We start from the raw sequence: 26,046 nt of genomic DNA on the forward strand, positions 1-26,046 counted from the left end.
ACTGCAATAGGATAAACTGGATTTTTGTACAGAGGCTGCCAATTTAAACACTTTCCTGTAGTCCAAACGTATAATCCTGCTGTAACTTAAATAAAAACAACTTATTTTTGAAATTAACTTACTGTTATCACAAAATCACAGAATAGTTGATGTTGGAAGGGACYTATGGAGATCATATGGTCCAACACCCCTGCTCATGCAGGGAGAGCTAGAGCAGACTTGCCCAGGACTTGTCCATTTGGATTTTCAATATCCCCAAAGATGGAGATTCCATAACCTTTCTGGTTCAGAGTTCAACCCACTCTCACAATAAAGAATTAWTTTCTTATGTTTAGATGGAATTTCTTGTGTTTCAATTTGTGCCCATTGCCTCTTATCCTGCCACGGGGAACCACTAAGAAAGTCCTGGCCCTATTTGCACATGCGCTCTTGCACATCCTCTCATATATATACATATATTATAGTAATTATAGTATGTTGTATATGTTAGTTATATATGGTGGATATGAATAACTATTTCTCTATGTTCTTCTGTCAGCAGGAAGCTAATGTGGATCCACAATTTACRGATACCAAGGTCAAAAGACATCCCTTGAGAAATAGAAACCAGAAATGTAACTCTGACACAGGGATATATATAGAGTTTGGTAAGAGCTTCTACGTTTACACACTAGCTGAGCTTTTTTATAATACTTGCAAAGTAATGAAAGGTGATGAAGTTCAGAGTTTATAAACACTGATTTTTCTTAACTCCCAAAATGAGGAACAAAGACAAATACATGGACAATTCAAAGCCTGTAAACTGAAGGTTTTACAGAGTTTAGTATACTATGTAACACCCTGCCATAGGAAACATTTAAGCATCAATGTACAAGACACAAAAAAAAAAGATGCTTATACATAAGCAAATAGTTATAGCTGTTACAACTAATGACAACCAGCATTTTCTAAAGAATACTAAGCTTTGTTCTCCAGGGCTTGAGACTCTTTAATAACCAGAGATAATAAAGTGATCTAATGGAGAATGAGAAAAGAATATTTAATCTCTATCTAACTTGTCTTTTCTGCATTTGGTGTGGTTTGTATCTTGTGTGGACTCCAGCTTGAAACAGGATAGGTGCTATGTGTAGCTTGATCTCCCTGTTTCTTCAAGAAAGGTATTGCTCCTTTTTACAGATAGTATTAATCTTTTCCTTCATGCTTCTGCAATGATCAATCAAAGGATCTGAAACAGAGCTTCCAATCTATCACTCTCTGACTGCTAGTTCTAAATTCTAAATACTAACCACAGTTTTCTGTATAAATTAGGAAACTGTAGGTTAATTAGTTTTCTGTGTTACCAGTCACTGTATTAAAAATGTCTCTGTCTGGAAAACAAAACATTTTATGCTGGCCACATGATGCTTATACATAGAATTATCTTAAAATACTATACTGGTATTTTGCCTAATCAGAAGTACAAAACTGGATTTCACATGATGAAAGTTAAAAAGCCTCTACACCTGTAAAGAATTGAGCATACGTGCTTCTGTGATAATAAACATTGAATCTGACAAGTCATTTGTCTCAAATCTTTCCAACCAGAGTAATAGCTGATTTGTTTTTAGGTTCTGATTCATCTGAAGAGCTTTTCAAACAGGCCAGCCATACTGGGTAAGTAAGGGTGATTAAGCAATTCATATTTTCTAAAGACAGCACTTCAGGATTCTGGTTCCTATGCTTTAGTTTCTTAGCATAGGACTAATAGAATTCTCCAAGCTCTCAAATGGCTTTTAACTTTGAGTACTTTAGGGTAGAATGGGCAGCTGGCTCCCTTCAGTTTGTCACATGATATGCTTTAAAGCTATTTTCTAAATGTTTTGTCATTTGCATAGATGTTAGAGCATCTACAGGAAAAAAATTGCTGTAGAAAATAAAAACTGAATTCAGGAAGGGGGTRGGGATTGTTTAAAGAAATGATCTGAAATTCTGAGGGAGGCTGGTGTGGCAAGTGTCAGTTTTGCATGATTGTCTTTACTCAGCAATCTTTTTTTTCTGAAACCTATTTCCAAGAGCAAAGAGGGAAAATTGAGTATTATCTCCTATTATGTCAAATTGTGGTTGGCCTTGTAATGCAATTAGATCTTTCTTCACAATCCTTCCCAGCAGGTTAGGAGACAAAGTCCTTCAACTTTCATCTCAAGAAAAGCTAGAAGAACTTAAGAGTTCTGAGAAGGGGAATGAATATTCTTGCAAAATAAAGCCCGTCAAGCTGCGTGCCAAAGAAGTAGTTCTACCAAATGTCATAGGTGTGTCCATTATTCCCAAACAAAATGATCAAGAGGAAACCTTGAAGGAAAAATCTTTAGCTAGTATCTTGATTTCACATTATTTTGCAGTCCCGTATCTAGTAGCTTTATTGATGCCTACAGCTCGTGATACTGTAATACAAGACTACGCCTGTACATACATAGGCCTATACATTTAAATGTGGGCATTTTGTGCATAGAAGCTGAGTGGAAAAAGTTAACTKGATTAAGTCCAAAACTAATTCTATCCTACTTACTTGGATGAACACTTGCCATATGTAATCTGGTCTTTCTTCCTTTCTCTAGAAGGAGAATTGCGTTCATTGTAATATTCTTTGCTTTGGGGCTGGGGGAACAATAACAAGAACAGTTCTTTAAAACAAAACAGAAGCTGTTAAGCTTGTCATTATTCTTATGTATATTAAAGTAGGGCTTAATTTATGATACTTTTGCATCTTTAGGTGAAAGTGTTTCCATAAAGGAAGGTTTTAGCAAGAAAAGCACTCAGAACATCACTGAACATGCCAAACCTGGCCAAGTGAATCTGACTGAATGCCAGAGTTCTCCTTTAAATGTTCTTGCTGCAGATTTACTTGCAGAGCAGTGTGACAGAGTGGGTAATGCCAGCCCCTTGGGGAAAGGGGACGTATCTATCTTTAAAAGCACAGAAATGGATGCAGAGCAAACTCAGTACAACAGTAAAAGCAAAGAGTCTGACTTGGAAGACAGCTCAGAGAGCAAGTTGGATAAAAGCAAGGAAATGGATATTGTGCAATATGTGGAGGATGTGGAAATGTGTGAACCTGAAAATGATTCTCTTCCTGAAGAACCACCTCCTCTAGAGAAGCCAGAGACACTTCACAGTGATACCCTGAATCAGGTTTCTAGGAAGAGACTGAAGCGAAGCATTCAAAAAGTCAATGAATGGTTCTCAAAAAGCAATGAGATTCTCTCTTCCAATTCTTCTCAGGATGATCCTGCTGAAGCAACTGATACTTCAGCTGAAGGAGATGCACGTTTATCTGATAAAAATTCCTGTGYTTCAGAGAAGACTAACCTTATGGTAAATTGCATGGAAATTACGGTCATTGAGAAAAAGAAGATACTATCAAAAACAACAGCAGATAGCATCAAAGACAAAATATTTGGAAAAACATACAAGAGAGAGAGGAAGTCAACCCACCCTGTTATCTTGAGAGAGACTTTACCTACTGCAAAAAATGAAGCTGTGGCTGCTGATGAAAAACGCTTGAATAATTCTAGAATAGACAAACTAAAACGAAAAAGGAAGACTGCCTGTGTTCAGCAACCTGAGGACTTCATCAAGAAAGATATGGAGGAGGCAGATGAGTGCCCTCAAAGTGTTAACTGGTGCCTTGGAGAGGCTGAGAAGGAAGAACATGATGAATTTTCTGCTGTTAATGAGACTTCTGTGACTGAGAAAAAGGATAATACGCTAGCAGAAGTTGGAAAGGGAGAATCCATATGGAAAAACGCTACTGAAGAAGTGACTGGTGAATCCAATGGAGAGCTAGAACCAAATAACTGTGATCAAAAGAGTAATAATAAACCAAGTTGTTTAGCAAAAAAATGCAAACATTCAAGTAGAACTATGCATGCTCTAAAGTTAGTTGTTGGTAGAAATTCAGGCTCCCCTGATCCAGCTGAGCTGATTGATAGCTATCCAAGCAGTAAAGAGCCAAGAAAAGTTGATTCTGAGCACGGACAAATCAGGCGCAGCAGGAGGCTTCAGTTACTTGCTGAAGAAATGACAAAAGAAACAGGAAAAAGGATACTAACTGAGGAAGCAGGAAAGTGTGATGGTGGAAGTGGAGGACCTTTCTCTGGTGTGCAAAGGAATGTGTTGGTTCATTCTTCTGACTGCAAAGACATGAGTGAGCAGCAGGATATACTGAGTTACAGCCCAGCCACTAATCTGAAGAGTGCTGAACTGGATGCTGATGAAATACAGATTAGTTTAAAGAATTCATCTGATACGACAGACACTGGAAAAAGTCTCTTCAATCCTACATGTTCAAGTCAGCATTCAAATTTTGGTTCTGTTGTACCTGATACAGACTCTCAAGAAGGTGAAATGCTAGGTAACCCTTTCCTTCTTCAGCCTCCTTCAGTGAATGTTGAGCAAACTGCTTCCCAGGTGACCAAAGAGAAGACAACTGCAGCATATACTGCTTTTCCCCAGGACAACAGACAGTATACCAATAATGTTCCAGAGGACTTTAGAAATGAAAAATCACCAATGGCTAAAAATCTTTTGGAACTGACCAAGGAAGCTGAAGATAGTGAATTAGACACACAGTATCTGCGAAATATATTTAAGCATTCAAAACGACTGTCATTTACCCTTTACCCAAGTCCCATGAAGGCATGTGTAGAAGATGCTGCTTCTGAAACTTTAAAGATATCATGTGCTGATCAGGTAGAAAATAAGCATAGCAAATATTTAAAAGCTGAAAACTTGCAAGTAGAGAAAACAACTTCTCAAAACTTGAATAGGATTTGTGAGAAAGAAAAACTTAAGCCCTATAAATCTGTTTGTGTTAGTCCTGTGTCTTCCTTTTTCAGTAACACTGAACATATGTACACTGGGGAACATCGAGAAAACACTTCACAGGTTGCAGATCAAGAGAATCTAATGTCACCATTAAGAATAGGTGCTRCTAGAGTTGAGAATAAAAAAAAACAGCAAAAAAGAGAGCAGGCAAATAATAAGACATTGTCAGCTGACACAGTGATAGAAAGTGAGCCAAGTCAGAATCCATTTGAAAGTAGTAGGACCCAAAGTGATCAGAGTAATATAGAAGAGCATATTTTCCAAAGAATAAACACAGTTAATGAARTAGGCATCAGTTTAGAAAGTAATCAAGCAGAAAAGGCTGAAGTTGATGAAGGCAAAGGAGAAATATTGCATTTTCAGCCCCCATCAATAGTTTGTCTTACAGTTTGTCAACAAAGTCCTGCTGGATTTGACTGCAAAGGCAGAGAAAAGAAAGATAGCAAGAGAGAAGGAAAACAAGCAAAGAGCAATGAAGAACAAGCAACCCAAACTGCCAACACAGGGATGCCCAAGTGTTTAATTTCAGAGGTTCTAGAACAGCCTCTTAAAGGTAGTTCTCCTTCTTCAGGCCTGTCTGAAACCCCTGGTGGCTTACTACACTCTGATGATGATATTGAAGAGAACACCAGCTTTTGTGAAACTGATGGGAAAGACAGATCTGCTGTGTTCATTAAAAGAAGTGGCAGTGCCCTGGTAAAAGAACTGGATGGTAGAAGTGTTAATTCTACGCCTATATCTCAAGGTGTTCAGAGATCTCGAAGAAGAGTGCAGAAGCTGCAGTCTTCAGAGGAAGAATCTAGTGAGGATGAAAATTTACCATGTTTTCAGACACTAATATTTGGCAAATCAGCAAGCACGCCTTTGCAATTCAATAAACAGGTGACATCGTTGGTAGGGTCTTCAATAAATCCCAGCACATTGCCTCGCAGTGGAAGTCGTAATGACTGTAGTATGCAGAAAACACCTGAAAATACCCTAAGTACTGGGTGTGTTTCTCCAAGCCAGGAGTCAGAATGTTCTGTTAACTTATTTTCTTCACAGTCCAATATGTCAGAAGAGTCAGCTGATGGAGCACAAGAATTGAAAAAACCTTTAACACTAGTTCTTGCATCCAAACAAAAGAGCAATCAAAATGACAGTAAAGAAGCTTTTCAAAGTTGTAATGGAGGGCTGAAGAAAAGAAAAACTAACTTGAAAGATGAATACCAAGAAGACCCAAACATGGGAGCAAACTTAGGTACAAAACAAGTTTTTTTTCATCTCTGCTGCTATGTATGTATTGTCATTGCACGTAAACTTTTGGTACTTACATGGGAACTTTKTTCTGCTTTTAAATGGTACTTGCTATAGTATTAGTTTCTAAACAAAACCTCTCAGTGATTTATTTCCTACAAGTTAAGTTTCCCTAGTTTTCTTTGTTGGGACCAAAAATGAATAAATGGGGTACCAGAGGTCAGGTTGAGTCTATCTGATGGAAGTTAATTTTTGAGAGAAAGGCTGGCTTTGTTATTGCAATGTCATATTTGGGTCTATCAGCAAAGCTCCGTAGAGCCCACTTAAGCTGTTTTCCCAGATTATATGTTTTTGAGATATCTTTGGTTGTAGAATTCTGTAGTACTTATTTCAAACTTATGACTCTGAAATTCTTCAGACTCTGATTTCATCACTTTTGAAACACTTGAGTTCCATTTATTTYGCTGTATGTGATATGGTATTCTTTAAAATGCTCACTTGAAGTAGATATGTGCTTCTAACTTAAGTGTTATTGAAACTTCTGAAAATTTATTTTTATAGCTAACAGTTGGCTAAATGAGCTGTGTGGTAAGAGAAATTGTTGGTATTGTTTTCTCTCTTTAACTTTCAGATTTTCTTATGTTTATTTCAAGGTGAAGCACCTGGCTATGACAGTGAAACAAGTCATGCAGAGGATTCATCTGGACTATTCTCTCAGGCTGAAATCCTTTCTACACAAGTAAGTAAGTTCATGCACTAAATTCTAAAAGTACTTAATGTACTTTTTCGGTATGATTTGCCAGTTTGGATTCTAGGATATAGGCAAGTACACAAAAGCTGTGAAGTCAACATAGTGGGAAACTGCTTTCAGCGTCATTCCTTCTGTAGCTAGGTATTAGGGTATCAAGAACTGTAAACGTGCTTCTATGTTATTTGTCCAACTTTGTCTTCTATGCTAGCATCATATTCTGATGGCCATAACTTGTTCTATGGTTTTGATTATGATGTTTAATTGTGGGGCTTGTTTATTAATAAATAATCACCACACTTCACTGATGCTGGAAACCTATGCTTCTTATATTTATAGGCTTAATTGATGAGAATTTATAACTATTTGTGATAAGGACTGGATTTCCAACCTTATTATGTTTAGAAGCAAGAAGTCTTGTCTTCTAAGTGACTAAATCAAACTATTCTGTATTAGAATATTATAGATATAAGACCCAGCAAGCGATGTCCGTTGGAAGGTCTGTCTAGCACAGTATCTCATCTACAGTATTAATTTTYTGATGGCTGTTCGGTGGCCTGACTTTAATGTATTAGCTGATTGATTTTTAGTCTTCTGGAATGTACAGGTAGGTCTTATCCTAAATCTCTAGCTTCATAGTTTATATTCTGATCAGGTTTTATGCATTTCAGAGAAGACTGAACTACATCTTCCTCCTTTCTGGTGATTGTTCTGTACTGCATTAGTGCAGAATGTGGTCAACTCACAGAGCATTGCTTCCTAAAGTAGCTTCTTTGATAATTCTAGGATTTGTCTGGGCTGAATGGAATAACGTCAGTATGGATTTTTTTTCTGTTTGGTGGGTTGTTTTGTTTTTTGCATTGATTCAGTGACAAGAAAGTTCCACATGGTGTCAGTGCTGGAGCTAGAAATGTAGTTTTCAGTGCTGTAGAAACCACTTTATTCAGTATAGTGAACATCTTAGGTTTTTAAAAGGATGCTTTGAAACCCCAAGCTTTTATGAGGAGGTATAGGGCATGTTTTTTAGTAGAGTACTGTAGTTCTCAGAGATCAAAGAGGAAGTTAAGGAGAGTAGGATGAAATACTTTATTCTATTTAAATGGTCTTCAGGACTTTCAGTAATCATGGAAAGTGCAGGAGCATAATATTTGATGATCATTCTTCATTTTTTTGTTAACTGGCTAATGCAATTGGAGCAAAGTGACTTTGAAAGAAATTTTTGACAAAGTTCGTTCCCTCCTGCCTTCTTCCTTTCCCTTGACAGTAATCRATTAACTATGGTAAAACTTCTATACTGAAATAATTTGAACAGCAAAACAACTGTGCATTTCTTTTTGATATATCATGTCTTCATTACAGTAAAAATGACCTCTTAAACACTTGTTAAAGAATTAATTCAAAATTAGTTTGCTGTATGTAATTTTCAGTTATTTGTTACAGAAAATAATTCTAAAGCTCAAAAATGAGTTAGCTAATGTTGACATTTTTGTATCTTTTGCAGCAGAAGAATGCTATGCACAACAACCTAAAAAAACTTCAGCAAGAAATGGCTGTACTTGAAGCAGTGCTAAAGCAGCATGAAAGTCAAGACTCTGAATTTTTATCCGTATGTAAGGAACTGCCACATTCTAGTAGTGAAGGAGTACTCAGAATAGAACAGTTGAAACAACTAAGAGGTAAATAGCAATGAAAACCTTTTCTAACTTTCTAACTTAAAAACTGTGTGACTATTCCTAGTCCCACTTTTCTTTTACCACAAATTACAGTGTTGTTTTAAAGTAATATATTAGTAGAATTTTACCTACATTCAGCCATTCAGTGAGGCAAACTTCTTAATTCTGACTACAGACTACGTGGCCTAAACTTCCCTGTTCCAGAATTGTTGAAGATTACGCAGTTTAAGTGGTTTGTGTGGGCCTTGTGGTTTAGCAGTACTAATCCATATTGCTATTCTGTCAAGTCCAGTTCGACTTTGTTTTCTTTCACTGGAATGGGTAARGAGCTGGGAGAGTGGCTGAACTCCTAAAAGGACATGACCTCCTATTGCTGTAGTAGAAGCTGTCCTTTAGTGTATCAAAGAACAGACAGAAATGAGTTCAGGTATGTGTTGGTTGTCAAAAGTAATAAATACAGGTCAGGTTGCTGACAGGTGGAGAAGAGAAAATTTTTCTGGGGCATAAATCCACTGAATGGGACATGAGCACAAAGTTGCTGACTGGAAAGCGCGTAAGGCAGTATACAAAAGCCGAAGAACACTTCAGTAATCACCAAAGGCTAATTGCATACTGAGGATAGGATGAGTTGCTGCCTGCTGTGTAAGCAGTGGTGAGAGGGCTTTATTTAAGGTTTTTGTTTGATAAGATGAGAAAGAAATACTGAGATTACTAGTTTGTCAATGTGTACATGACGAAGCATAGAGCGTTCTTTGAACAAAGCTGGCACTAAGTCTAGAAGTTCACTGCTGTATTAGGATCAGTGTTCTAGAAAGTCAGCTGGTACTGATGTAAAGATGTCTAAAGATGTTACGCTTATTGAACTTTTTGATTGCACCAGTGCTTTACTATCTGCCTTTCTGTTAAAAAATATATTTCTATTTTTAGGGTCTTGTTTCAGTCCGTTATCTTGTTTGTTGAAGGCAACTAGAATAACTGAACATCCTGGAATTCAAACCATTTTGTGTCTTATCATGCCTTTACAGTGTATGGTTTTAACTGTGAAGTCCTTTCTATCTGAATTAAAAGAGTTTGCATCACTGCAGTGTGGGTTAGTCAAATATCTCAAAACAACTTGTATTTTTCTGTTGGTCTCCTGGTAGATGGTGGTGTACAGTGTGATATATGAGACCTTCAGACTTAACCCCAGCCTTAAAAAATAAAAAAAAAAACAAATAAAATAAAAAATGAAATTGTTTGTTAGCTGATATGGTGCAGCTATACAAATAGCTCTGCTGTTTGTATGTTAATAAGTTAGTTTTTGTTGTCACTGAGAAGCTTGTGCATGAAAAACAGTAGGCTCTGTTGCCATGGTAGTGGTTTAAAACATGCTTCCATCAGTGTGTGTTTTCTATATATCAGATTAGATCATTTACTAGACAGTGAAGACTCAAGTCCTTTTGCAGTATGCAGCAGTATGCCATTCCTGTTCAGTACAAAGATTTTTATTTAAAATTCCAGCTAATTGTTACTTTGTTACCATGTAGTTCCTTATACACTGAGGCTTAAAGCTTCATTTTAGAATTTGTGTGGCTTGATTCTTAATGKTTTTTTGTCACTGGATACGGTCGACCTCATCTGTAGACTTTTTTTTAATAAGGATTCTGTTTGTGTAGTTAAAAGGGGCTCCTGCTAACTAATAGCATTTCTCTTGTGTTTTTTTTTTCTTACAGCTATAACCAACTCCTCCTTAGCTACTAAAAAAAAAAAAAAAAAAAAGAAAGAAATCAGCTTATTTTGCGCATTCAGATTTACTAATTGTGTTAGTAAGCATCTATACTCTTACAGTGACTTAAGTCTTGCGTGATGTTCTGAAAGCTTCCATATATGTTCTTTTACATTTATTTTTATGAACTTGTGACTTTGTTGCCACAATGCTAGAGAAAGGTTGGATGAGCTCACAAGACAGGAGAGATGACAGAGTAAGGATAGAGGCCTAGTGCTAACCACATGTTAGAAAGCACTGGTTTGCTGCTGTACATAGTAAGGTGTTAACTGCCTGTCTGGGGAACAGTGAAATCTGCATAAAGAAACTTGTTTTTGGAGAAGGTGGAGCCAAAAAAAAAAAAAAAGCTGAAGCGGCTGAGCCCTTCAAAGTTGCATAATAGTTTCTTCAGTTATTTCAGAAACCTAAGGTAAAGGCATCCTTCCTACCCTGGCTGCTGCTTTTATGTTTGGGCTCCTAATAGGAAGTAAGGTCATTTACTGTGCAAGAAATTCTGTGTGATCATCTTCTGATTTTGCATTACTGACTTAACAGTTGCAGTGTGTTTTCATCCTTCTATCTTCAGAAGTTAAGATATCCAAAAGAGAACTTCAATAGTATATTTAATACCAAGAAACTGGTTATAATCTGGGTTTAGTTAATTAGGGTTGTTGAATTGCGTGCCATTGAACCTTACTGCAGTTTGGGAACATCCGGTTAGTTCACAGAGCAAATTGAAATATCTGTGTCATTTCTAAATACCAAAAAACAAATTCATAACAATTTCCTACTATAAATAGAATTTTTGAGGATTAAGACAGCAAATCAATGATTAGTTTCTTTCAGGCTGAAAATTACTTAACAAGCACTGCGCTAATTTAATTGTTTTAATATTGTTATGCTAGAATATGTATTTCAGACTTGTAAAAGCTTAAGGGATTACAATTACTGATTTGTTTTAAAAACTACAAGCATCTTCCACCTTTCTGTTCAAAAGCAGTAGAAAGGCAAATATTTAATAGATGGCAGTGTGTTGGGTAGATTCATAAACTGCACTAAATAGTATAATTTTGCCTTCAGCCTATTTGATACCCTACTCTTTTCCAACTAGTATCACCTGACATCTTGGTTTTGTAATGATTTAATAGGTGAAATAAAATGTAGTTCTCAGCCATGTTTCAAATACCATAGTATTTTGCTTAGATTTTGATTAGAGGACATTTGATTTTTATAGTTTTGAAGACATTTCTGACTACTGTAAAAGTCATTAATATAATTTTAATAATAGGGACTATAATCCTTGAATCTTGAATTCCCATTTGAAAAAACAGTTGAAAACAATTGTCTTTATTTTGTTTGCTCTTCTTTGTTAAAGGGATAGAGTCAACCTCAGAAGTAAATTTTGCAGATCACAAATGCAGCAGTTCAAAGGGATTTTTACCTGATGATTTTCATCTTAAGACAAGTGATTCTTCCAAGAGTGAAATCAAAGAGCTAGAAGAAGGGTAAATGCTTTTTGTTTTTATTTATGGACTTGTATTAGAAAAAAGAAATTTTGAAACAAATTTCAGGTTTTTAGAAGTTGCATTAATTTAGCTGTTGCTGTGTAAACATACAAGAGTACATAGTTTAAAAAAAAAAAAAAACAAACTATTCCAACTTCTCTCTCTCAAGGTCTCCAGAACTATTGCTTCCCTCTCCTAAATCATGTTTGTTAAAGAGACCAGATCTCGAGAAAAGCCTTCAGTGTGACAGTGTTTTGAAGAACAAAGCTACTTCTAAAGAGGAAAAAACCCTGCCAGAAGCAGTGAAAGAGTATAGTCAGTGTCAGCTTGAACTAGGTAACATTTAAGAGGGATTTTATACAAATTTTGTTTTTTTCCTTTTTCCCAGTGTTGTTGATATGTTTTACATACGAGCAAAATAAAACTTTCTTTTTGTAAATTTATATACTCATCATCAATTTAAAAAGATACTACTTTTAGTTTGTTCTTGTTTGATCACCTACCTGTTTAAATGTGTGGCTGCCAACAGGATGAGGTTAGACAGTATTTTCAGCATTCTAGTATCTCAGCTATAGATCGGGAAAAAATAATGATAGAGGCAAAAGTGAAGCTGTAAGCAAATAAGCAGAAGAAATAACTGCAACATATTTTGGAACAGCCTTYCAAAATGACTACAAGTAGCATGAAACTGTTTCAAGGAATGATTTCTCTCTTCCTTCAGAAAATGGAGCTGATGGAAAATCTGGGACCAAGCGAAACAGTGCATCTGTCTTATCAAATCTCTGTGGAAATATGAGCACGAGTCCAGACAGCTCTTCCTCCTCTATAAAGCTTTTCCACCCTCAAACTGCAGAAACAAAAAATAGTTCTGCTGTAGCTCAAAATGCTAATAGAAGCTGTAATCAAAGATGTAAATGGGAGAGAAGTGTGTGTTTTCCTACATCTGTTCTGCACGATACATCTGTGAAAGAAAGTGCTACTAGTCCCGCTGTGACTAACAGGAGAGAAATGTCAATTGTGGCATCAGGTCTGAATCAAAGTGAACATGTAAGTATATTTTASAATTTTTAGAAATCCCATGTTAGTCATGCCTGATGACTACCTTAGTCCTGAAGAAATGTTTAGTCTCAGCATAGGGAGATCTAAGTAGAAGTTAATGTTACAGGAATTATAGATCAGTAATACAGCAACTCAAGTTAGACATTTTTCATTCCTGAAATATGAACAAAACTGTCTATAAATGGTACTATTAAGCTTAATAAAGTTTGAATTTTTAAATGGCTGCATAGTGATTAGGGGAAAAATCATGTTCTAGAAAGAAGGTCCCCGTGCTTAGGAATAAAACTTTGTTTTTTTCTAATTTTTGAATAGATTTATTATTTCTGAATTGTTGAAAGTAACAGACATCCATACAATGCAAATATACCAGAAAGGTACGGAAGAGTGAATAATTCTACTTTGACTTCGCCACATCCTTTTTCTAGTCCAGGTCCTCTCCATTCAGAACACTCCAAACACCTGCAAATATTTGTGTTAATAACTTAAATGTTTTCCTGAACAAGAACATGCATAAGGAGGTCTTGTTGACTGTGGGCTTCAGCATCTGATGATCTTTAAGCGTGCATTCACATGTCATCCTGAATAAAGATGCATGTTTTCTCACAGAGTCTGCTGAAGTATGATGATTTTACGTTATGACARCTTCCTAGTAGAAATCAGCTATGGGTAATTAAATGGATTTGTTATTCTCACCAGGCAGCCAGTTAAGCCGTTCTGTTACCTATCTAGCTTTGGATAGTGCTGACTGAAATGATTTGGTAAATGCAATTTGAGAAACAAACTGCAGTCTAACAGTTAGTTGCTTTTGGTGATGTATTTTCTGTCATGGTGAATGAATATTGTAAGGCCTGCACTTCTCAGTCTAAAGTGAGATGCATATGCAGGTGAAAAGAACTTTAGATATCACCTTCATAATATCATGCTCTTTTAATTACTTCATATTTGGTACTCTATTCAGAACAAATGGTGTAAAACGGTGCTGCTTAAATTTGTAGTAAATCATCCAGCTGACTTTTGGAATGAACTCTCTCTTGRGTAAAATCACACATTACAGCTGTTTACGCCATAGCTGCAAAAAGCCAGTGATACTATTACTTGGAATGCTAGGCATTACAGTCTTTTTCTCTGGAGTTTACTTGCCTTAAGAATGTAATCAACAAGGGATTGATTGTTCGGCACTCTCCTCAGTTGCTTGCATACAATATTCAGTGACTTGCGGTCTGATGGCCATTATTGTGCATCAGAATGTGGAAATAYGCCTTCCTACAGCTTTCATTTTTGTCACCCATCTTCTATCAAGGAATAACATCATTATTAATGACTACTAAAAATTCAGCTCTATARAAACTTTTTTATTCAGTGTTTCATTGCTTGGCTGTTCGGAAACATTCTTATCAAAAATAAATATTTAGCTGTGTGTGCTAGCTTTAAGCTGTACTAATGGCATGCAGGAAATAACTTTGAAAACCTTTTTGTGTATTAAAATGTGTTAAAACAAATTATTAGGAAAGCTGCTGAGAAATATATTGTATGTAATTAACTCTGAAACTTGTATTAGGCTGATCTCAGTTGTTGCTGCTTTACTCAAATGCTGCAGCACAGTGAGGATTTCAGTAATTCTGAATTTCTAATAATGCTAGTAGGGGTAGTGTATTAGTCATTATAGCTTAGTCTTTCTTGAATCAYGTGGCCTTGTGCATAAAGCAACATGAGAATAAAACAGTTTGTTTATAGTATGTTCTGTATTGTAGAAACTTTTTAGTACAGGTTTTATTTGTTGGCCCCACATGGCTTCCACTAAGGAAGTTGTAATCACTTGATATTGTTTGGTAAATGGTGCTGGACCAATGAGGTGCATGGTTAATGCCTTCTGTATTATGCAAATGCTGTCTGACTGTTAATTTTATTTGTTGCTGAGAAAAGACCATTCAGTTATCAGTAACAAGTGTGTTAGCTTCATGTAGACAGTCGTACTACTGATCTTTCATGTTTTCCTGTTCTGTGACCATCAGTAGCTTGAACCTGTTTCTAAGACACATTTCCAGGAGGCTATGACTACTTTGGTTCCTAAACTATTGGCTAATGAGAGCTCTTCTTTACATTATCCTGTTGAAGGCTGTCAAAATTAGTGATTTTACTGTATCTGTAAAAGAAATGTRGGCTCTGTGTGCCAGCCACAAATAAGACCATTATTTTAACATAACTGCCTTATGTTTTACTATCATAAACTGAAMGTTTTTTCAAATCTGTTTTACTAGTTATTAATTTTTTTAACTATTTTTCAGTTGGTGGTCCAGAAGTTTGCCAGAAAAACTCAGAGCACTTTATCTAATCAAGTTACCGAAGGAACAACCCATATCATAATGAAAACAGGTTTGTTGGGAGATATGTGAACAAACCCCATATTTATAGACCATATAAAATATTAACTCTGGGCTAACCAACAAGTAGACAATTCAGCAATCTAGTTTAAACAGTTTGATTACAAGAAGGCATTCATYGTTTTTCTTCTTTTATCAGGATTTTTTTGTTTAAACTTGGGAACATAAATCTCTCATTCTGTTTCATAGAATCAGGGTGAGTGTGTTTTGCTTCCTTGTGTGGTTTGAAGTTAACATTAAGTAATGGTTATTTCTCCAGCTGTTTGATCACAGTTTTCAGGTGCTAAAAGCAAGTTAACATCAAATCGTTCAGAAAGAACCAGAAGGAAAGCAAGACAGTTCCTGAAGAAATAGGATACAGACATTCTGAAAATAAAATGCTGCCTTAGTTCCTAACCCATTGCAGGAATTGTAAATGCCATTTTAGTCTAAATTTTGAGAAGAAACAATAGTTTGTAATAGAAGAGAAAAATGAGGCCTAATTGTATGCATACTTCTGATGGTTACTGATAGGGAAGGCATGCTTCCATAGAAACAAAGCAGCACTACAATTTCACTGGAACAATTATTTGCATATTTAAAATACTTAAATTGTTTTGTGTTCTTTTTAGGGCTCATAAATCCTACTATTAAAAGTCTGAAGAAACTTTATCAAAACTGAAGTATGATAGCACTGTTTTGAATTTGACAAACATAGCATATTCCTAAATGAATAACGTTATACTGACTAGGCTTCAAAAAAGCCTAACGTTTCTCAGTAACATTACGTTACTGAGCTGATATGCCTAAGCACAGGTTATGTTTAAACACATTATTGAATGTATCATTAACTTTTGAACAAAAGCTTTTGTTTTGTTTTTTTAATATTTTGAGCCAAGTCTGACAGTGGATGTGCTATATACTCTGCTTGCACCTTGCTTATAGAAGCACTTGTCGATGGTGGGTGTTTGGATATGATCTATCACGTGAGCCTYTCTTGCTTTTGAAAACCAAAGTAGAAAGGGAGCCAGAAAATCTTCTCATTCCAAATCAATGGACTCAATTTTTGTCTTCAAGAAGCCTATCMTAAACACCATGTCCATATGTTTTGGAGAGATAGACTGTGCTATATCCATACAAATAGCATTTAGCAGACTCAGGTGGGAAATGTTAGGGCACTAGGATTTCTCAGCCTTTCCATAGATGGCTCAAGTATTTGGCTGTTGCACTTAACAAAAAGGCTTTYGCGTTTAGGTGAGAATCATCCGAGCAGTTTATCATTAATCGCAAAACTGAGAGTTACATATACTTTTTTCCTCTGCAGATACAGAGCTGGTGTGTGAACGAACATTGAAGTATTTTCTGGGTATTGCAGGAAGAAAATGGGTAGTTAGTTATCAGTGTAAGTATAACTTTTCTTGGAGCAAACTAATTTAGGCCCTTCTACCATAAATATACTCTTCACTTGTTCCACAAAAAAACACCGCTATCTTTTCATATCTTGAATATGCTGACATCTGATGTTTTGCAGTTTCATCGAAATACTTAAATTTTTTTAACAGCAACATCAAGCTTATTTCTCCTCTGAATACTTTTTYTGCTTTCAAATAACTATATTTAGTTCTTCTCCCCCTCCTAATCTAAACGTTTGAGCTGCATGGCATTGGTTAATGCAAAATTAGTATTATTTATGGAAGTTTTTTTTTTTTAAGGTACTTTTAGGCATCATATTCAGTTAAATAAATTGTTCCTCTTAATACTAAATACCTTGCATTTAATATGGCAGTGAAGCTAGTCTGTTGGCAGTGGAGGTACAATTTTGCTGGACAAAATGACTTTTCCTGTTCTCATCTTTTTATTTAGGGGTAATTCAGTCTTTTAAAGAAGGAAGGATACTTGATGAGGTAGGTCTTTTATCTTAAGAGTGAAATGTCAGATGTGTAAACRGTGTTGTTACAGTGATGGACCTATTAGTAGTCTCAAACATTGTCTAAGCATTTAATACATGGCAGCTGGAGGTGTTTGTGCTGGTTAGAAATTCATCTGTGAAAACAGAGATCCTAGTTTTACCAAAAGCCACTGTTCTGTGGGCTATAGGTATTCAGTGTTACTGAAGATGTTTCCCTTTATTTTTGGAACAGCTTATAGACATATTTTTCAAAAACTGTTCCTACCGATGTTGACGGATCACAACATAAAGGAAAATGTGTATTGTCTGCCTAAAGGAATTAGGTTGGAACAAAACTTTATTAAATATCAAAGGTCCACTTATGCTTGGGTAGTTGTGACAGAACTGACTAGAAATACTAGAATATGGGACAGCTGCTAGCGTTGTCTTGCAAAGCAGTCCCATAATTGCTTTTAAGCACTGAGGAGAGCATCCTATTATAATGAAAACCAAAACTTTTTTTTTTTTTCCTTCAAGCTAAACTGAAAATATGCTGCTGCTTTTTATATTCTTATAGATTAGCCTGCATGAAAGTTTCAGGGAGCTTTCAAGAAAGTAGTGGAAAATAAGGAGTTGACTGAGACAGATATCAAATGCAACAATGTATTTGTTAATTTTATAATCTATATGCTAAGTGAATGCTGTGAAAGAAAGTAGATGTTGAAAATTAAATAAGTTCTAGAGATTATATACTGATACTTAATTTTTATCAAATGAAACTTTACTCTATAAATGAATTTTAATTTTGGAGTGTGGCACTTATTTTAGACAGTCTGCTGCATTGACTATAACTTATTTCTTCAAAAAAGTGACCAGTGCTGCAGGAGTCTGGTTACTGCACTCCATTATTTTTCTTGAAAAGCCTTTTGATTGTTTTTCCATGCACATTTAACTGTAACATTTCCAATTCTGAAATCTGACATTTTATGTTCTTATCCAGGACTCTAATCAGGACAGTCTTGTCAATCTCTAACTTCTAATTGCTTGTTTCTATTATGTTGCAGGATAACTTTGAAGTTAGAGGAGATGTGATCAATGGGAGAAACCACCAAGGTCCAAAGAGGGCTAGACAATCTCTGACAGAAAAGGTATGAGTGTATCAGGGAGGAAAATTCTGTCCTGCCTTAACTATTTCAGATTTGCTAGAGGTAATGCTAGCTGAATTGCTGGAATTTGTTCCAGTTCCTCTGCTGCACCATATATACAGAGCTGACAGAGCTCATCTTTCATGGATAAAAATCCTTAACTGAGTCTCTATCCTTAGAGTGAATGATCTCTTTTTATAACATTAGTATAGAACACCATGGGGCAGGGCTGGGAGGTGGCAAGATTCTTTTGTTTTGTAGGTTACAAAAAGCTTCAGATATGCTTTGTGAGTCAACAATGATAGCTTGATAAACAGTCCTAGAGGTGCCATGAGCCAGCATGTTAAACGTCCTGAAAAAATACCATATGTACTCTGTTAAAATATTCTTTGTTTTTTAGATCTTTAAAGACTTTGAGATCTGCTGCTATGGGCCTTTCACTGATATGACTACAGGTGTGTCATTTTGCTGGAACTGAATGAACTCTCAGCATGACAAGTATTCAGAGGGGAATTGTGTGCATTCTCCAGAGTTTTGCATTTGCCCTTTTCTTAGATACTCATGTACATCTTTTACACCTAAACTTTCAAAATATCTCCATGAGGTACAGCTTTATCCAGTTCTATCTCCCTTGAATAGCAATGATATTCTCTCATATTTGGATGTCCTCAGCAGGTGCACCTGTTCTTTTCTTTCTAAAGACAACTGATGCTTTTATTAAAATTTTGTGGGAAATTCTGCCAGTTTTGATTTATTTGGGTCCCTGATTTATTATCAGAGAATTGCTCTCCCAGTTTTCTTGTTTTTTAAGCTCTGATTCTCAAGAAACTAAGAAAAATACATTAGTACCATCATGTCTGATAATTGTTTTAGATACTATTGAACACTAGTGTTTGAAAGGTTTTTTCTGTCTTAGTAACCGGTTCCTAAGTATTGTCCTTCTAGCAATTGACACATCCTCTGAGTAATATTCTTTCTCTAGCAGCAGATATATAAAAGCAAAATATACAAGAAAACCAGCAGTTTGTATAAAAGAGAAAAGCTGAGCAGAATAGCTTTTTTTTTTTGGGGGGGGGGGAGTAAATTGAATAAAAGGTAGATGTTTTGAAAACTTAAACTAGAATTTAATTTAATTTAAACAGATTTGTACCTCTCTTCCCTTTTTTTGCTTTATTCTTTTTTTGTACAACATAGTGTCTGATTTGTCCAATATAATTTCATTTTTGGCTGGGTGAATTATCCCACATCTCTTGACATTTACAGTAATTACAGAGGATGCAGTGCTTTCACCTGCTGCAGTGATGATCAATTATGACTCTTCTACTTAAGAGACTTATTTACTTTCTTCACTATCAATTCAACAAATTGATGGAAATTAAATACTTTGCCTATTTTTGTTAATGAGAGAGAATCGTATTTCTAACCTGTGATTCCAATTTTAATTTCATGCCTTACATCCTTAAGAAGAAATAAATTGTTAGTGGCTTGTCTTTTAGTTTTGGGTTTAGGTGGGTTTTTGTGCTCTGGCTAAAGGGTGAGGGAAGTACTTCACAAAAGTATCTGGGACTTGAAACTTGATCTTGTCATGATATTGTTACCCTTGCTGAAGAAGTTCAACATAATTGATGCCTTCAGCAGGCTAGAAAGTTAAATGACTTATTCTCTACTAAGGCTTACATTTATTTTAGATGATACAGTTTATATCTTGGAACAAAGGCATGGATGACCAGGACTTAGGGAACAGTATCAGCTTGAAAGTAATATAAAGCACTGTAGTAACAGGCTCTTTATCTGATTTATCTAGAACATCTGGAATGGATGGTGGAGCTTTGTGGTGCCTCTGTAGTGAAGCAACTTCATCTGTTCACACACAAAACAGTAAGTGTTAATGAATGTTACACTTTACTATAGACCATTYACTATTCGTAATACCCAATATACTGAAAGATTATGTGGCCTTCATGGGCTAACCAAAGACTGGTGCATACAGGTACGTTAAGTGAGAGCTGTTTGCACAGCAGTGATGTCAAATTGCCTGACAGCAATTCTTCTGTTCTAGTCCCTGGCTACTCTATATTAAGAGATAGGCTAGCTTTTAGTGGAGAACTGATCAGAGTACTCTGTAGAATTCACATAACCGACTTCCTTGAAATCAGCACTGAGCTCCACTTCCCACGGCAAAACAGCCTTTTGTGCCTTAATGCAGCATTCTTGGACAGACTTCATAGAAAAATCTTAAGCTGATGTCTTTCTCCCCCTACAACTACTTAACGTCCTCTTTGAAGTGATGTACTGAAGCAAAGAGTCAGCCCAGTTACCACTCTACAGATAGGTGGGAGAGTGATTTAATGTGAAAYGGGTAACAGTAGCATTTTTATTTTCTTGAAATCCTAGAATTCTACTGCTGTCGTGGTTGTGCAGCCAGATGCTTGGATGGAAAACACAGACTACAGAGGTAAAACTACATAGTCATGTACTGTTTTATGGTACACATTGAATGGTTTATTGCTTCTGTGTTTTTAGTACTTAAATATCAGAGAGATTCTGTAGTGGAATCAGAATAAAATCCCACCCTCTCTGAGGGTGGAGGAATGTCTTGGAAGAGAAGTCTGAAAGGACAAACTATTATGTCTCAGGAGTCAATGATGGAGTTGCAACTTGTTGTGATGAGATGTAAATGTGATCCTATTGTCCATATGCTGTTGGCTCAGGTGTCCTGCATATACTCAGTCAGCTTAATGGAAAGTTTTCTGACTGCAGCTAGTTTTTTAAAAGGTGGAAAGGCATGCTTGTGGAGGATTAGTAAGATGTACCATAGAGGTTGTGGAGTCTCCTTCTCTGGAGATATTCCAAGTCTGCCTGGATGCAACCCTGTCTAATGTGCTCTGGGTGACCCTGCTGAGCAGGGGGGTTGGGCTAGATGATCTCCAAAGGTCCCTTCCAATCTTACCGAGTCTATGATTCTATGTAGCRCAAAGCCTCGGATGATGCTATGGGGACAGTATTCTCCTGGTCAGGAAAGAACATCCAACTACATTAATTGATTACCCACCTCCCCCCATGGAATCAAAATGATCTAGAGAAATGATGAGACTGAAAGTTCAGGTTTTCTGCACTAACTTACTTTTCCTTGAGATAGAGGGAATTGAGTCATTAGGCTACAATGGAGTCCAACAGAAAAATAGGGCAGGGAGATAATGCTGTAAATAAAAAGCTGTTTCCATGGCACTGGGAGAAAGAAAAAGCCCTGAATTTTCAAATGATTTTAACTATTAGGCRTTAATTTGGCAGAAGGGTGGGCAAAAGGGCATTTTTCAGTTTCCGTTTTGTGGTGGTGGTGGTGTTTTTCCTGATCCTCTTCTCCCTTTCTCAAAACTGATAAATGTAGAGTCTGGGATTGGTTCAGTAATATTCTGTTGCTTCTCTCTGCGACACTCATTACTTGTCACATACTCAGTATGGCTGAGCAGACAAAAACTGAGCCTCTGTCACCAAGATCCTAAATTAAAAGGTATCAAAGCCTGCACTCTTAGCTGTTAGCGCTTATTCTATGGCATTCAAAACTTCCTGCCTGACTTCTTGTCAAACAGCCATTCTCTATAGAACAGTTATATTACTTGCATTGTTAAGATGTATATTTTCTTTTTATCAAGGTTTTGAAAATGTGAAACATAAACTAAATAGCTTAATCTGGAAGACATGGGTATGCTCACCTTAAATTTGCTTTGACTCACTGATACTGTTTTACCATCTATGTCTTTGTCTTGCAGCAATCCAGCAAAAGAACAATGTTGCTGTGGTGTCTCGAGAGTGGGTATTAGACAGTGTTGCTTGCTATGAGTGCCAGGATTTTGATGCTTACCTTGTGTCCTAAGGGTGATCTGCAGTTATTTTGCCATTGTGTTGAAATTCTCATCAGTGCTGTTACTTTGGTACTGGTTTAAGGATAAGTAATTTATGCAGAGAGCACCTTTGAGTCATGTTCTTATTTTGGAGTAAAACAACTACACTTTTACTAGCAATAAAATTACTTAAGTAGCATTACTATGCAAAGATGGAATTATCTACTACTTAAAAGAATAACATTTCTAATTTCAAAGTAGTCCATAGACCCATGTGATACAAATCAAAAAAAATCAGAATCTAACAAGAAAATTTAGAACAAGGCCTCCTCAAAGAAATGGTAATGCATTATTTACCATCTCAGCTAGCTACTTGAGGACATTTTGGAGACAGTCACTTACATGAGTTATATGGGGCTCAGGACTTGAATCAAAATGTAACTCGCACGACTCAGTAACAGCCGTATTTTTGTTTGCATAAATACATACCCTGAATTAGGATGAGCATATACCAACACAATGAAATATAATTTTGTGATCACTAATGAATCAGCCTGGTTTTAGGCCAGGGATTACAGTTGTTTTGGAAGCTATACAAAGAGCTCTCCTGTTGAAACTGTTGTATACAAAAATGCGTACATGTTCAAACGAGAAAAATCATCTACAAGTTCCCTAAAAAGACAACACTTGATTCTCAGCATAAACTAATCCTCAAAACCACAGGTGTAAACCAATACTGTCAGTCTTAATTCTGAAAAGTGTATGTAGAACCTATGAAAAAGGAATACTAAACAGATGCAATTTAGTATCTCAGTGACATATAATAAGCCCTGCCTGCAAAATGAGACCACAAAGAAAATATATTACTTTTTAATGAATAAAATGTATTGCTTCTTTCTGTTGCCAAGCAATTCGGCTTCATAAATAATTTTGTACTTTCAGAACAGAAAAAGAAACTATTTTCATAAAGTTGCTTTAAAAATTTTTTTAGCCAAATTCAGAGAATTGTTTGGGAGTCTAATGATGCTAGGTTGTCTTAGAAAGTTATATAAAGTATGTTTGTAAATACTGCAACACTCAAATAAAATGAGATTGACAAGTACTTTAATTGTCCAGCTCTTGTGTGAATCAGTTATTCAATCTCTACATTGAGAGATACATGACAATATTTCTGGAGTCTAACCTCCTGCAATGGTGGGGAAGGAGACTTGCTGGAGGAGATTTCATAAATGTAAATTAGGGCACAACTGTAATTTCTATCAGCATGAGAAGCAGATGTTATCAAGTGCCTTGCAGTTTCCAGATTGAGGCAAATGTAGTCCAACTAGAGCTTGCTATTGGTAGCATGAGTGTGGAAGCATTTGCTCAGTTCAAGGTACATCACTGTTTTCTTCTATGTGCAACAGTGTTTCATAACTGTCAAGGCTGCTCAACGCAGCCTCACCTTCAGACTGACATTCCTCTTATCTCTGAAGCTTTTTTTAATCTACCTTTCAGAAGATTAAAGCCATGAAGGCTAAATGCTGCCACTTAGATGAGAGGCAAAGGCCAAACAAGACTGTCTTGCAGCTGCTATTGTGAAATTGTTCCTCTGATCTGGACACAAGCATTGTCCTTTCTAGCAAGTACTAGCTCCTGCTAGATAATTGTCAGCAGATGTAAGACACCTGGGATGCTGCTGTTCTCCTTGGGGATGGTTATGTCTCTGGCAACTTTTTAATGAAGTGCCACGTGTGAAATTTTGTAGTAACCTACATCTGATTTTAAGCTTTGAAAGAAAAGCTCAATTATTTTGAGAGTCTAGTTGAGGATTACTTAATTAAATCCTGGAAGCTGAAATCTAAATGTGATGTTGCTTTGCTGTTTGGCATGTTTTATCTCATTTTGGATGTCCTAAAGCTTGGAATTCACTACATGGCTTGTTCTGACTTCCCTTTAAAAATGAAACAAGAAAAGTRAGGCTTGTGAACACAAAAGAGAATTCACAGAATAAGAGTTGAACTTAGGGACTGGGAAATGGTAGAGAGAACAAGAATAATTTTAACTGAACCTCTAAACCAGATGAACGAAACAATTTTAATAAATTACCGTTGGCATTCTGCTGCTCCTTGTGAATAAATTTTTTTTTTTTTTTTACACATGGCAACACTACAGGAAACACATCCAAGTTTCTCTAGTTCTTTAGGAAGCTTAGCCTCAAACATTTTTTCTATCAGTTAGAAAGCTTCACACTCACACAACTGTAGATACACTATATGTGAAACAAAGTTCCTTATCAATAAAACTTCTTGATCCAGTTCCTCACTCAGAGTCCTTTAATGTGCAGGAATCTGAAGCCACTGCAGCTGCTGTGGCTGGAAACACCTGTGTAGTATGTACACTGCAGGCTCAGTGCTGGGAGGATCTATATAGTAGAAATTCCAGCTGGGTTTGTTTAACCTGGAAAAGGGTGAGTGGTGGGGGAGGTAATTGTGAATCCTCATTAAAAGAGCTCCCAGTCTTCACTACAGCCTGAATGTGCAAGGTAGTGGCAGAGTGCTGCTGTTCCCACTCAGGATTGTGCAGCATGATGTACAGATTTGTCACTGCACAGGCAGGGTGACTGGTGACAGTGGCTGCTTGCAGGGGACCCTTCCTAACCCTTTCTTATGTTCCTGCCAGGTTACGGATGGCACCTTATTGCTTCGGCTCCAAAGGGATGTGGAGGAGGGGCTTGCTCTCACTCTTGTAATACAGAGACTTTAAATGCATCTCCTAGCAGATGTAGTCATTATGCATTGTAAATGAGCTTGGGGCTTGCTCTAAACAAATATTTGGGTGGCAAATCTACTTACCATATGTAGGAGGCAAAGGTGAGAGGAAACCAGCAGCTGGGATTTCCTGCAGCAGTTGSGGCCCTGACTGGCTCTGCAGGGATTGCTGTCTTTTTTGCTTGGCACTTTGAAGAAGGGGGCTGTCTAGCTTGCACTGCCTGCCTTGCAGCTTCACCTAATCATTCTTGTTTGGGAAAAGGTTTTGTTGCTGAGGTGCATCGTTAATGCAGTAGCTTCCTGCTTACGGGCTCAATGGCAGAATTTGGAGAATATCGGCATGGCAGGCAGGAGTGGGCAGGTTCCAGAAGGGCTGTAGCACTCTCTRCCCAGAGTCTTTCCCTGCATTGCCCCACAGAGCAGCAGAGATCCATCAGCCCTCGCTGATTCACAGAGGGTGCTTGAGCCTTTTCTGCACTGCGACTTGTGCAAGCTGACAGAAGCAATACAGTTCAATCAGCTTCTGTTAACCACTAGACCTCATTTTCCAGAGTGGGAAATGTTTTGCAGCTCTCAGGACTGTGGGCCCCAGCAAGCATGATGTGATGGCGCTGTCCAGGTTACAAGGCTGAGTCGTGTAGCAGTCATACAAAATGGCAGATCACAAAACTCTACAGACATTTGTAATCCTTTCCTGTTCCCACCTCCCTGACAATAGATATTACTGACCCTGCTTTGCAACTTGTTTCTGCTAGCAGCTAGACCAGGAACACTGTAGTGTGTAGACAATGTCTGCCAGATGCTGCTCCTTCCCTGGGAGAAGAGACCAGCAAGGGCTTGATCACGGCTCGGGATGGCAGGAGTTTGTTCAACAACATTATGTTCCACAACAGCTTTATTCTGCTGTTAGACTGGTGTTTCCATGGGTGCCTCATATTTGCAACTGTTCTTTCTACGCTTTGAACAGTCGCACCCATGCCAGTACCTGACCTGCTGAAAGTGCTGAGGAGCAGCAATGGCTATGTGTACAGCTTGTTGGACTGGTTTACTCCGAAAACAATCTTTCCTCTGCTTTAGGATCCATACACAAAGGGTTATTTCCCTGCAGATCTGAAGCCATTCATAAGATAGTAGCTTATTCATGAATGCAATTAGAACACTTGTCTAACTCATTACTAGAGTTAATGATAAATTGAAGAAATATTCAGTGTGTTCCTGTAATTATTCTTGGTG

General features: G+C 36.9%; 1 protein-coding gene across 5 annotated transcripts in view; it reads left to right on the top strand.

Annotated features, from left to right (window-relative positions):
- Positions 1–23,169, top strand: part of BRCA1 (BRCA1 DNA repair associated) — a 29,042-nt gene extending 5,873 nt beyond the window's left edge. Inside the window, exons 6-22 of one of the 5 annotated variants that reach the window (XM_085314755.1) lie at positions 542–647; positions 1,608–1,653; positions 2,146–2,288; positions 2,750–6,103; positions 6,753–6,838; positions 8,349–8,523; positions 11,640–11,769; positions 11,939–12,105; positions 12,491–12,816; positions 15,114–15,201; positions 16,513–16,590; positions 17,052–17,092; positions 18,141–18,224; positions 18,622–18,676; positions 20,026–20,099; positions 20,616–20,676; positions 21,992–23,169. In XM_085314755.1, the coding sequence (XP_085170881.1) occupies positions 542–647; positions 1,608–1,653; positions 2,146–2,288; positions 2,750–6,103; positions 6,753–6,838; positions 8,349–8,523; positions 11,640–11,769; positions 11,939–12,105; positions 12,491–12,816; positions 15,114–15,201; positions 16,513–16,590; positions 17,052–17,092; positions 18,141–18,224; positions 18,622–18,676; positions 20,026–20,099; positions 20,616–20,676; positions 21,992–22,095 (5,118 nt within the window). In that variant the 3' untranslated portion in view covers positions 22,096–23,169. Of the gene's footprint in view, positions 1–538; positions 648–1,607; positions 1,654–2,145; positions 2,289–2,749; positions 6,104–6,752; positions 6,839–8,348; positions 8,524–11,639; positions 11,770–11,938; positions 12,106–12,490; positions 12,817–15,113; positions 15,202–16,512; positions 16,591–17,051; positions 17,093–18,140; positions 18,225–18,621; positions 18,677–20,025; positions 20,100–20,615; positions 20,677–21,991 lie in introns of all 5 variants that reach the window. The other 4 variants (XM_085314752.1, XM_085314753.1, XM_085314754.1 and 1 more) reach the window with 4 other exon arrangements.
- The last annotated feature ends 2,877 nt before the right edge of the window (positions 23,170–26,046 follow it).

Source organism: Rhea americana, unplaced genomic scaffold, assembly GCF_003343005.1.
Source record: "Rhea americana isolate MKP2758 unplaced genomic scaffold, rheAme1 scaffold_410, whole genome shotgun sequence".
NCBI classification, from domain to species: domain Eukaryota; kingdom Metazoa; phylum Chordata; class Aves; order Rheiformes; family Rheidae; genus Rhea; species Rhea americana.